This window comes from Amphibalanus amphitrite, unplaced genomic scaffold (assembly GCF_019059575.1).
Source record: "Amphibalanus amphitrite isolate SeventyFive unplaced genomic scaffold, NRLGWU_Aamphi_draft 000771F_arrow, whole genome shotgun sequence".
Classification (NCBI taxonomy): Eukaryota; Metazoa; Arthropoda; class Thecostraca; order Balanomorpha; family Balanidae; genus Amphibalanus; species Amphibalanus amphitrite.
In genome coordinates, this window is record NW_024882265.1 from 126,730 (window position 1) to 139,996 (window position 13,267).

Here is a 13,267-nt window from a genome sequence, read left to right on the forward strand (position 1 = left end):
CTGACCAACGTGTTATGTAGGACCTGACCCCTTTCTGTGCAAGCAGCGGCGCCTGATTGCGACTTGTAGTAATAATTCATCCAAGAGAGAATTCTACCTAGCTAAACTTGCTCGACTCTGTCGGATAATGATACCGGCAATGCCTCCTACTGGTTTATGAGTCCCAAATAGTAGCTCCCTTTGCCCGGCCATCCCATTGTGTCCATTAGCTAGCCTCTTAGGTGGCGTATTTTATGCCCCTCGTTTTCCATCCCACATTCAACTTCATCGGCTTCCAGAGTGGATAGAGCACCACTTCATGACGTCTCAAGACCAAACGCAGCGGCCACCTTGCATATGAGTATATGTATTCCGTCTCACTACGACCAATGGTACACGGTGAGGTGTGAGGGGCTGGCGGCGGTACGACTGGTGACGTCACACCCACGGTGAGACGTGATTGGCGGACGCTGACCGTCGGCGAGGGCAGCTCTAGGAACCGACCAGGTCTGGAGTTGAAGGACCGGGTCGTTCGATAGGTAGAGCCGCGTTTTGCAGCTGCTGAAGATCCACGAAAGCGGGGAACGATACAAGAAAATGGCGACCAACAAGGGGTTGTGGGCGTGTGTATACAAGCACGCCCAGTTTCACCGTACTAATTTCACGTTGACATGTCATGATCGTCCCTAAAACGCACTCGCGCCTCCTCAGGCCATGCACATCACCTCACGTGCTCGCGTGCGACGCCGCGATCGTGCCGCCGCCAGCGGACAGTCAGGGAACTACGAGTTCAGCTAGCTGCCGCGAGGATGACAGAAAATAAAAACACGTGCTCTACAGGTGGAAAACTAATAATCGATGGCACCTGCGCGGCCCCGGACGACTCCGGGTGATGAGAGAATGGTGAAAGGAAAGAGCGCTGCGCCGGCCGGCGCCGCGACGGAAGAGGACAAAAAGACAGGCGGGAGCTCCAGCCTTCGTTAAAGCTATACCACGCAGACAGACTTCTCAATGCGCGCCACTGGCCCGATCCCGGCGGCGCGGCGGCGCGCTCAGTTCCCGCGCGCGCGCGCTCGCGCCGCTTTGGCCCTGCTCGTCGCGCCACGCTAACGCTAAATTTGTACATTCTGGGCAACCGAGCGCACACGACGGCGCGTCTTTTGATTTCTACACCAGCTTAAATAGCGTTGCCCAATGTGCGTCGCGCACCTTTTCCACGCATCATCCCCGCCGCATACTTTCACACCGCACACAGTACACACACTCGCACAAATACACACAATCCGCACACTGCCACACAACATCAGCATGATCATCACACCGCGCAAACGTTGACACTATACCGGCGCATTCAACAGGAACATTTTGCATACCTACTGTGTTATATCACAAGCAGCTTCTCGGATCCGTGGCCTCCCACCAGCGCCGGGGCGCGTTGGTCAACTATTGCACTATCCGACATGTGCCGGCAGTTGTTGCTCTGCAGGCCGTTGGCCAATCAGCGCGCCGCTAGCCGCGGCAGCGACCAATCACCGACGCCGCCTGACGTGCCGAGCCAATCAGCGCGTTCCGACGCCGCAGACGGCCAATGAGCGCTCGCCACGTGGCCGCCAGTCGATGTTTTCTCCGGACGCTGGCGCTGCGTCTGCCGGGACCTCGCGGAGCGCTGGCCAGGACCTCGACTTCCGTCGACTGAGGTTGGCCGTGGCGTTCCGGGGTTACCCGCCGGATTCCGAGCACTTTGGGACGACGTTCCCCTCCTCCAGGATAACGTTCGAACCCAGTCTGTCGCCGGACGTCGCAGGGCCATCCAAGGCTTCGTTGACCGTTTCGTCATGCCTGCGGTGGTCAAGAGATCTCCGGACGTTTTCACGCAACGTTCTTCAGGCGTCTCCGGGCGTTGACCAAGGGTCTCGTGGCACAGAGACAGAGTCTCCAGTCTTCGCTGCCTCACTTGAGGACCAGTTCTTCGCCCGGAGGCGAGTCACCAGCGGAACACTTCGGGGATTACTTCGCCCGAAGGCCCGCACTCGAAGATGTCCTCGACGAGAAACGTTCGCTTAGACATCCTCACTCGAGAGATCCCATTGTGAAGCACCCCGTGCGAGACGGAGCCTGCCGCGGCAACTCATCGAAGGTCTCCGTGCTGGAGGATCCTCCTATCGGGAACTGTACACGTTTCACCGATGAGTCCCCACCGACCAACGCAGGCTGCAAGCTCCCAGAGACGTGGCTTCTTTCACCGAGACTGCACTTCCTTCTTCCAGAGAGCCAACTTTTCGGGTTTCCCCTAGAAGAGACCAAGCTTTCCTCGAAGAGACCAAGCTTCCCCACAGAGACCAGCGTTCACTCAAGAGGCCACACGTCCCCAGAGTCCAAGGTCACATCCGAAGACATGACGCTCAGCTTGCACCACGAGATCCACCCTGGCGGCTTCACTCGAAGAGGCTGAGAATCTCCTCCGCTGTGGCGCTGCTGGAGGGCGTTCCACCGCCGGTGGGGCCCGCCTGTGAGGCCGAGCCTCCGGAGCTGGGCGGCGTGGCCAGGTCGGGAGGCTCCAGGAAGGAGAGCAGGTCCATCGGATCCACGCTGGTGTCCGGGTACAACTGTGGGGAGGAGAGAGAGAGAGAGATGTCAGGGGACTGGGATACGAATGTCAGTGGATTAGCTTGAACTACTTGAGGCGAGACAGAAGACTGGGAGACTTTGAGCATGACCAGGAGATCAATGCTGAAAATCAGATAACTGGTGGAAAACTTTATATACTTCTTAAGCAACTAACTATATTCAAACAGCTTCATATCTCTTCGACAGTCTTCGAACTTTTAGTTTCCGTCTACCATTTCCAAAATAGCAATCACTGAATATGGAGGATTAGAGTTTACGATACGAGAATATGATTCGGCGGAGGAGCAACAGAACATGATGCAATAACAACCCTTACAGCACACCAGCAACTCTCCTCTACACCGCAATCCCAAACCGCCTCCTCCCCGTCGTCTGAAACTTACATCGAGCGCCTCAGGACCGCCTTGACTGTCGCCATCGACGATCTCCGACGGGTCGAAGTTGAGCTGGCCGCTGAGGTCGGGCAGCTGGGGCTCGCTGCCGCCACCGGAGGTGGTCTGCGTTTCACCGCCCGAGCCGGCGGAGGAGGTGACCGCAGTCGGACCTGGGGGTGTACGGAGGGTCGGTCAGGGCGGGTGAGGGGTGGGTTAGTGGGGGAGTGAAGAAGAAAAAGAAAAACAAGTGCTGCGGTTGTTGGGTGAGTAGAGCGAAAGAGGGGTCACACGTGTCGAGAAACACAAAAAAAAATGCGAGAAGAAAACAGTTTCCCATTAGTTTGTATGGTTATTCTTTGTAGAAAGTTGACATTTGATAAGAAAATGTCGCAAATTATGTCGTTCAGCAGTTACTCAGAAGACCATCTGATCGGTTCCTACACAGTATCATTACATATGATTGGTCCCACCCCACACAAATCTCATCCCTGATTGGTCCCCCTCCCACCACCCTCGGCCCTGATTGGCTCACCGCTCGATGACGTCGTCGACGAGGAGGAGCTCCCGGGCGTCATGGGCGTGTGTGGCATGGTGTGACTGGCCTGACCGCCCCCCTGAGACTGTAGGCTGGAGCCGCCACTGCCGCCGCTGCCGCCGTTGTTGCTATTGTTGCCGCTATTACCGGTCATACCTCCCATCTGGAAGAAAGTGGGATTATTAGATTACTGCCACGATCTTGAGTGTGGTGAGGCTGAGGTAGGTAGTGAAACAGCTCATAAAGTTTCGCATCGATCTGGTGTTTTGCTTGAAGAGTACGCAACAAACTTGGAATGCACACACACCTGCAGTGTTTATGAAGTATAAGCTCCCAGCCTAGCATCAACATGTCAATAGCCTACGTTAAAAACGCACAAAAATGAGTTTCATTGGACTTCGATACAAAATAGCCACACATTTATTCTTTTCATACTCTGTTCTTAACTTATCATGTCTTGCACCCGCCAATGAACCAATAGGAGTTAAAACCCTATATTCGCATGTCCCCGTGTCCCTTCACTCACCGTATCCTGCATGCTCTTCTCCATGGCCGCCAGCGGGTCCAGGCTGCTGACAGACTCGCTGAGCTGGCTCAGCGCCGAGGGCTCGGACGAGTCCGGACCACCGCCGCCCCCGCCCCCGCCCGGGCCGCCCCCGCCCGGACCGCTGAATGACGAGACCGGTCCGCTCGAGGTGCCACCACCGGACGAGTAGGGCATCATCGAGCCGTTGTTTATACCTGGTGAGAGGCGGGGTGAGAGGGTGAGAGGGTGTGAGGGTCAGGGGGTAATAGAAGTGAGAGCGCATGCGACGGTTAGAAGGTAACATGGAAGAGAGGAGAGGGTAACAGGTCGGGTGACATCGGTAGGAATGAAGGAAGATGTACTGGTTGGGTCAAAAGAAAATATTTAATTAGATGGTTATTGATGCTTGGGTTATATGGCGCTAAAGAGAAAGGCTGAGGACCTTACATACGGGTACATTCAATCACGAGTGTTTCCAATTGACTGCAAACCTAATCGCGAGACATGACCGAATATGCATCGAATATGCTTTAAAAAATCAACATTTAAATTTTTACACCGTTGGGTTCGAACCCATTCCCGTCGACTCACTGGTCATATCCGGCGGGTACGGGCAGTAGGGCGACATGCTCTGCGCGCCCTCCCAGCTCGACATGGTCGGCATCTGCATAGAGGCCGGACTGATGGCCTTCAGTCGCTGCTGCTGCTGTTTGGTGCACGGACTGACCCCCCGATCACTGTCGGGCTCCTCCTGCGGGTCAGGGGTCAGATGTTAGAGGTCAGAGGTCACGGACTGACCCCCCGATCACTGTCGGGCTCCTCCTGCGGGTCAGGGGTCAGATGTTAGAGGTCAGAGGTCACGGACTGACCCCCCGGTCACTGTCGGGCTCCTCCTGCGGGTCAGAGGTCAGATGTTAGAGGTCAGAGGTCACGGACTGACCCCCCGGTCACTGTCGGGCTCCTCCTGCGGGGTCACAGGTCTGAGGTCAGAGGTTACAGGTCATAGGTCATAAACCACGGAATGACCCCTCGATCGGTCAGAAGTTACGCGCTATAGGTCAAAGGTCAGGAGGTCAGAGGTTAGGACCCACGGACTGACACCCGGTCGGAGTCCAACGTCATAACTCAGAGGTAAGAGGTCAAACGTCAAAGGTTGGGAATCATATGCAACGTCGCTGGTCATGGTCATTGGTCATCAAACGGGACAAACATAAAAATTTGTGACATTAAACTTTCAAATGCGCAAGGTCTTGTAAACATTTGTAAGGCAAATGCCGAAAATCACACAATAAGAGTGAAATGGTCAGGGCAGTGATGACGAACAAGGACAACAGAATGATCCCAATTACGCGTAAAATTAGTTCCAATATGCCACTGATTCAACTAACTACCCACTATTCGGCAAAGCCAAGACCATTCTCACGCCACAGACCCTTCTTCTTTTCCCGAATCACCCTATGCGCCCCTTTCGCTGACCTTTTTGACGGCTGTTCCGTTGCTGGCACGCCAGCTGGCCGAGGCATCAATGGTGACCTCGTCCACATCAGAGTTCTGCAAGGAGTTGAGGATACCCCAGATGTACTGGTCGACCTCCAGACCCTCCAGGGGCGCCGGCTTCCTGTAAACGGGAGAGGAAGAGGGTAGGGTTAAAAAGGGTACATGAGGTCGGGTAGGGAGAGAGCTTCTTAGGGGGAAGGGGGGGCGATGGATGGTAAAGAGGGATAGGGAGATATGGGGTTTAATGGGTCAGCGAATGAGGCGGGACACGAGAAAAAGGAGGGTATGGTACGGAATAAAGGAGGTGCAAAACTATAATGTCATAGGGTGAGATAATTAGAGTTAAGGGGTGCGATGAAATATGAAAGAGTGGGAAGCAAAAACGGTGGGTATATGGGCATAGATCAACGAGCGTATAGGGCAGGCAAAGGCACATAGCCACGGTAAATGCTCCAACAACGTCATAAAATGAGTCTATAAAACACCACCCACACCATTGGGGCAGTCCTATCCCCCTTACCCGCAGACGGGGCAACGCCAGGCGCCCCGCTCGCAGTTCAGCTGCAGGTACGACTCCAGGTCGAAACACTGCACATGCTTGCAGTCGTGACCTCGCGCCGGCAACGTGATGCGCTTGATAGTGATGGAACACTTGAGCGATATCTGAAACGGACAAAACGACAGGGAGGTTAGTAAAGATTGATCGATCTTGCTCTTGAGGGCCTACCGTGTTCAGGTCAGTGACAAAATGACGGCAAATGGTAGCGTACACATTATATGCGAAGTGCAATCGATATGCAGGAATGAGAAGGAGTAGATGTGGGTACCAGTTATTTACAGGAATGTAGCAACAAAGTAACGCATTCCAAACTAATCACAGTGCTAAGCGCTACAATAGAAAATCAACGTGAAACAATACGAGCTGATCATGATCGTCGAAAACTATTACACAAAGCCTCCCCCTCTATCCTAAGCTTTCTCAAATCCCCACATGCAATCTACCACCAATCTTCAACCATCTTCAACCACCCCTCCACCCACCTTGATGGCCGTCTGTTCCACGCCGTCTCCATCTCCCCCATTCGCCCCGCTAAGTGATGACGAGCTGAAGTTCCGTTTGATCTTGTTGATGCAGTGGTCAGCAGGAAGCAGACGCTTCCTCAGTAGGCCCTGTAGCACGCTCCGTACGCTCGGCCGGTGCACCAGTTGCAGGACGAAGAGGTGAGACTGTTGGATAAAGAACAGCAGGGTCAGAGATGACAGGGGTGTGACAAAAAAGTCAGATGAATGCAAGAAGGTTAAGAGTTTGGTGGGCTCCTGCTAGAAATATATAACTGAATCACGAAATATGTCATGCACCATGCAAGAAAGCCATGATGGGTCATGTAAGAAATAATGTCACACATGGCAGCTGAAATTATAAGATTGTGACACTTTTCTGGTAACCAATCACCTCAAACGTGTCTGAGAAGACTCACAAGGTTTTGATTCTCAAAGTGCCAATGGGGTCTGGAGTTCCCTTGCACGACCCGTACAAAACCTTACCTATCAACCTCACACTAGGTAAGCTCATAAGAGACCGGACCTCCACGACTCCCATGATAACCACGTCTGCACCGCCCATCCTCCACTCACACAGCAGCAGGCGGTGACCGTGATCTGAATGGTGTTCCTGCCGGGCTGACAGAATTCCTTCAGGTTCAGCGGCCGGTGGGTGCTCTTGTACTCGCCCCGGTCGATGTTGAGCGGGTACGCGTTGACCGAGACCTGAACTGACGCCGGCCAGTTGGTGTCCATGTTCCGGTCGTCGTGGTGGAAACACTTCAGCTGTAGCTCTAGGTCCGACCTGTACGAGGGAAATGACGTCAAAAGTGGAACATTGGCAGCTCCAAGTCCGACCTGTGTTAAACGAACGGAGGAAGGGGGAGAATGTTGTCAGAGGTGGGATCAGAGACAGCTCTTTATAGGTCCAACCGGTGTGTATGGGTGGCGGCAATTGATGTCATTGTCAAGAGTGGATCCTTGCCAGCTTGAGGTCCGGCCTTCACGTGGGAGAGGCGGGAATAATAAGTGTTAAAATAGCGGTGATGGCAGGGAATGACATGTTGGGGAGGGCGATAATGAAGTCAATATCATTGACTAGCAAACAATAATCCTGTTCCAGGTTGTAACGGGGTATCTACAATGCGGTAATTTGATCAGGCGCAAAACCATGTTAACTGTCGGCTCAGCGTTACGGTTACACTGGTGAAGAACTGAAGAGTGAAGGGCGCGTTGTGAGAAAATGTGTTCATAAGCTTCGATAGGATCGAAACTAAGCATTAAGCACTCAGCCGACCTTGTTAATTACGCGCTAACAACCGTAGTTCCGACACAAGTAATCATCTATGCATCATAATGTCTCTACCATGTGCTTTTAATGTTGTGACATGTAATTTAGGCCCATAACGTCAATTGTAGCTAAACTAAAGTCTGCACATAAATAACGCTCTCCAGGTGCAAAACTCCCGGCAAATGACTATCTGATCACAGCTGAATAACCCATTAGTCAGGTGAATCACTAGCTGAACGAACCTAACGATCAAGCAATCAGCAAAAGGCACGCAACACTCCGTTACAAGCAAACCTCACGCACAACTCTGAAATGTTCCTCGCTTACATGGTTCGAAACGAAAGTTCATTCCTCGCTTACATGAGCGGAAGTTCATTGGTCGATTGCTTGTCATTGCGAACAGACAGCTAAAACGTTTACCAATGGAGCACAAACCACCGAACCAAGCTCGCCCTTGGCCCCCATAACGCACAGTGGGCCTTCCCCAAACCCTCACAACGCACAGTGGGCCCTCAAGATGCACAGTGGACCATCCTAAAACCTCTACAGCACACAGTGGACACCCTACGATACACAGTGGACCACCCGTTTGTTTATTAGGGTTTATACGGGCGCGTCGACTGCGGTGGTCATATGCGCCCATACAGTGGACCACCCCCACCCCCCACAGCGCACAGTGGACCGTCCGGCGCCTCTCCGGGCCAACTCACCGCCACATGAGTGTCTGGTGCACAGTGGGCTTGAGCGGGAACTCGTGGTTACTGACGGCCAGGTTGTGTTCCAGCCGGAACGGTGGCAACACGATACCGTCCCGAACCGGGAACGTTAGCCGCAACTCGTCGTCTTCTGCGGGGGAGAAAAAAACGTGGGTTAGAACATAGAAGGCGGCGGTCGTACAAAGTGTCGAATTACTGTGTAGAAGAGTCGAACGGTATATTTCCTGAAGATGTTTCGGAGGTCTGCATAGTTTTGTATTAGCTACCTGTTGGGCTGAAAGTGCATTTCGGAAGTCGGAGCATCGGTTCACCCAAACGAATGACCAACAATATCTTCGCAACTGCGCGGTTAGATTAGCAAGCGTAACAGCTCTCATTATGCTTGGATAACAACACCTGTCAGTCCTGTATGCAACTTAAGCAATTGCTTCTATCTCGTTCTTCGAGTTCTTATCGCCTCCCTCTCCCTCAGAGTCATCTTGCTCGGCCCCTGTCTCGTCTAATCTCTACCGGCAGCTCCTTCGCCGTCACCTCCGCTCTCTCCTGGCCCAGTCCGGCGCGCCGACGCCACCGACGCGACGTCGCCGCCGTTTTCCAGCTAACTTTATCTAACCCCGATTGATCCGGTCGGCGCGCGCCGCCTCCACCAATGAGGCGGCCTCCCGCCACCGCGCCGGCCAATGAGACAGCCTCGCGCCACCGGACTGGAGGCGCATTACTGCACAAACCGCGCGAACCCGGCTGAAAATCCATCCACATATTCTCCGCCGCCGGGCGCGAGCAGTCGTAAATAACCTAACGCCGACGCGCAGTCGCCAATAACGGCGCCAGAACGTCGCGGTCGACGATCCGACGGAGAATTTTTCCGCGGCCGCCGCCGACGCCGATGAGAAAGAGAATGAAGTTCCACCACTGCTGGCGACAAGGGACTGGGGATGGGGTTAATACAGGACTTTCCGGGAAAGAGGCCTTTCGAACGACGTCGGAGAAAAATAAGGAACTGGATTGTAGGTAACGAATCATTGTGGATATGGTGTACCGGAAACCCAAGTCGGCAGTCTGAGGTGAGCCATTCACTGGTTAGTGGTTAGTATGCAGTTGAGGGCAGAGCCACTGGAACTTTGCGGTTCAATTCCAGGGGCGTGGGCACGAGCTGATCCCAAGACGCGAAAGGTCTTTGCACGGGCGAGCGAAGGCGTCTTAATTTATCTGCGCTGCAACGTGGCCCGGTTAAGTAAAGGTCAACCTAGCAGCGTGGAGGTTGCTCACTGCATCACTACCCCACGCAGTACCACCGGCCTCCACCCACGCTCCTCGCCCACAGGGCACCCATGAACCTCGACCTCTTCTCCTTAGGGAAGTCCCAGACTTTCTCTGAAGGATCCCTTGCCCACTACCGCCTGGACGCCAGTCTTCAACGTCCACACATTTTAGAAGGTTCGTCAGGAGAGCCATAGCACCCCACGCAGTGGCGCCAGCTGTTCAATATTGCAAACTAACCGCACGGCGAGCTCCAGCCGCTTCCGATCGAGGCTGACGTGGGCAGTCTTCTCTGAACCTCGGGGATGCATTTAGATGGCCCACTTGAGCTCAGGATGAGGACAAGGCGGTTGGACACCGCCTGCGCGTGGGGCTCTCGCGGTCTCAGGCGGTGAAACGCAGAACACATGTGCTCGATAGTCGACTCTCATGAGCATTCGCTGAAGGTTTGCCGACACCAAGAGATGGATGGAAAAGAGACATGGCATCTGGATGGTGAAGAGGCGAATGAGGAGCGTGACCTAACATGAGTTAGATGAACATTCTTGTAATTGATTAGATTCGGTCAGGCGTCGCTAACTGCCAGGACCAGCATCATCATTAGTGTTCGTAGAAATCGTAGACCACCGTTCAGTGTCATCATGGATGCTTAGCTTCCCCCAGTCCCATCCCTGACCTCTGCCACCCCTGCATCTGGCCCTAGCTGCCCCTCTCCGTCGCTACCTCCGCCGCCGCTGCCCAGACGTCCCTCCGCTCCGCCGCGTTGCTGGCAAGGCGATGAGCAAAGTTACCGAATTGTTGACTTTGTCGTCGGGCGGAGTGTAAAAATAGGGCCGTCGGCGCGCACTGGGCACGTCGGCCGCCGATCGGGCCGGCCGCGTCGACTCCGACGACACTGGCGTCGACGCCGCGTCGGCGACGACAGAAATAGGAAGGTGGCCGTCCGGGGCCTCCCAGACCGTCCGACGCTCAGGGCCTATCGTCCATAGCCCGTCCGCAGCTCATCGCCCGCCGCCCACACCGCCAACTGTCCAGGCGGTAGAGGTGGCGGTATAGCGTAGGAAGGTAGGTAGTGATCAGGCGTTGTGTGCCGCCGACGATCGGAGAATATCGCGAGAGATGATGAGAGATGCCAAGGTGGTAAAGAACGAACGGTGGGAGGGATAGAGGATGGCGAACGAAGCATAGTGTTTCACAAAGCAATGCAGGATTTATTCTGTCACGTCTATGAATAAGGTGATTCAATTCATCTAAGACCTTATTCATGTCTGAACGTTCGTCAGAATTTAATGGCGCTATCAGGTTCACATCATTGTCCCAATGTGTCATCTACACGTGGCTGGCATTGACAACCACGCTACTGCGCTGTGTGCATAGTATGCGAATATAACCCAAGATCAAAGACAAACGGCCTGGGTTCAGGGAGTCTCAGTTGCTCGATCCCGCAGGAGAGGTCAGGGGTGAACAAAGGTCACCTGTCTCCGGCGTCACCTGGCACCCTGGGGCGATCACGTGACCATTGCATACCGTCCGAGCCAATCGCAGTACAGGTGGCGAGGTACGGTTTTTGGCAAAAACGACAGTGGATCGGGAATAGGACGGTGATAAGACACTCGGTGTCGGTGGCTGGGTGAAAAGTTGATGGTTATCAACACGGAGCATTTTGTATGACGGCGGATAAAAAGGCTTTTCATCCAGAATTATTTTTACAGCGATACTATGCTATTTTAAAGAAATTGCACAAAATAAACCATCGAGCTGGAGTCAAGACAAGCATATTCGTTCGCCATCATATCCACTAAAACTACTCTAGCACCATTTGTTGGCTGTAAAACCAAATCTGCCCTTCAACCGCTACATGGTTTGACGTTTCACGCAAGCAGTCTGCACTTCATGGAAGTAGAGACGGTAGACTAGAGTAACGGCACACTAAAGGAACCCTTCCGGGTCGCAGATACAGTTCACATTCATTCCTATTATTTCTCCGCATGGAGGCGCCCCACGACTATTTGTGAGACAAATCAGCACGCGTGCCGACAGCAGAATCGCCTGAAGCCACGCTGATTTCTGGCAGCCTGCCAACTAGTCGACCAGACACGAGTGGCAGTATTTATGCAGGCTTTTATCCTTGGAACTTGGAAATCCGGTGCGATATTTCTCGGAAAAGACGCCTGTCTTTGGTAAGGCGCGTCCCATGTTTGTGAGGTGCTCCGTTTTGTCTGCGAGCTCATCGGCCAATGACAGCAGCACACAAAGAACAGCAGAAATTAATGACGGCGCTGGAGTAACTTATGTGGCACGCTTAAAAGCCAAACGACAAATCTGAACGGCTTGAAGTAGCACCGGTCTTCCAGTTAACTTTTGAGAACTCATCCATGCATCAACTGATGCGCCTCGGAACGTGCTTGAGACCTATCACGATAAGCTCTGGTATCAAAGAAATTAAATCCCAAAACTGAAATCGTCAAGACGTAAGAGCACATGTTTCGTAAGTTTCTTAAATATTGGTTAAGTTACGGTGCTTAACCTTCCTGATAAAGAAGAAGGGCTGGAGATCACAAAGGGCAAAACACTTCTTTCACCCAAGCAATTACTCACCACAATTTCGATTCTACCTTTGGTCCCTTTCCTTCCGCTTCTCTCCCCACCCTTCCCTTCCCTTCACCTCCATCCCTCCCTCTCCCTCTTTCTTCCCTTCCCTCTCCCTCTCACTCACTGGAGGAGTTCATCATCATCATGTTGGGCTTGGTGTCGGTGCCCGGACTCATGTACGGCAGGCCGGCCGCCGGAGTCAGAGGAGGTGTCGGGTTGCCAGGTATCGGCGAGTGCTGGTAGTTCATCGCGTTACCAGACATTGGCCTGAAACACGGACAGAGAAATACAGTGGTTAGTGATGAGTTTAAAGGGTTTGTCAGATTGGGAAACAATGGGTGGGGTCACGGTGCAGCCTGTAAGTTATACGGGGCGAGGGTAAGCAATAGACAGTCATGGTCCATGGAATTAACCAATAGATATTAACAAAGAGCCAAGAGGAACAAGAAATCAACCCATACACAACAAAAGCACCACCGGAAAGACACGCCTTTTAATGACGCCTCGATTACAAATACAGAATCGCAAAACAGAAGAAAAGTTTTAATGATGAATATAAAACAAATGAGTGCCTACATGACCAAAAAACAACGGTTTGACATGCCGACACACCCACCCACGCACATACACATTAATTTTATGCGGAGAACACCAAGGCCGTTCGCTCAAAGGCTTCAACGACGCGTGTCAGCCGAGATGCCAACTGGAGCTGGGGCACCGCCAAAGGGACCTCGCTCACATCAAAAATGGAACTCGAATCAACCCGACGTCAGCCTGCCGCAGAAAACTGCTCCACCAGGGGAGGGGGCGGAGGCTGAGGACGGGTGG

The 13,267-nt window shown here is 53.3% G+C and overlaps 1 protein-coding gene across 3 annotated transcripts in view; it reads right to left on the reverse strand.

Moving 5' to 3' along the window:
- Nucleotides 1–326: 326 nt before the first annotated feature.
- LOC122365896 (zinc finger MIZ domain-containing protein 1-like) overlaps nt 327–13,267 on the reverse strand; it is a 138,281-nt gene continuing 125,340 nt past the window's right edge. For all 3 annotated transcript variants that reach the window (XM_043337509.1, XM_043337511.1, XM_043337512.1), the window contains 11 exons: nt 12,564–12,706; nt 8,582–8,717; nt 7,175–7,385; nt 6,581–6,766; nt 6,060–6,202; nt 5,519–5,660; nt 4,634–4,793; nt 4,043–4,257; nt 3,514–3,679; nt 2,991–3,151; nt 327–2,585 (listed from right to left, as the gene is read on the reverse strand). In XM_043337509.1, coding sequence (XP_043193444.1) covers nt 2,415–2,585; nt 2,991–3,151; nt 3,514–3,679; nt 4,043–4,257; nt 4,634–4,793; nt 5,519–5,660; nt 6,060–6,202; nt 6,581–6,766; nt 7,175–7,385; nt 8,582–8,717; nt 12,564–12,706 — 1,834 coding nt within the window. In that variant the 3' untranslated portion in view covers nt 327–2,414. The remainder of the gene's footprint in view (nt 2,586–2,990; nt 3,152–3,513; nt 3,680–4,042; nt 4,258–4,633; nt 4,794–5,518; nt 5,661–6,059; nt 6,203–6,580; nt 6,767–7,174; nt 7,386–8,581; nt 8,718–12,563; nt 12,707–13,267) is intronic.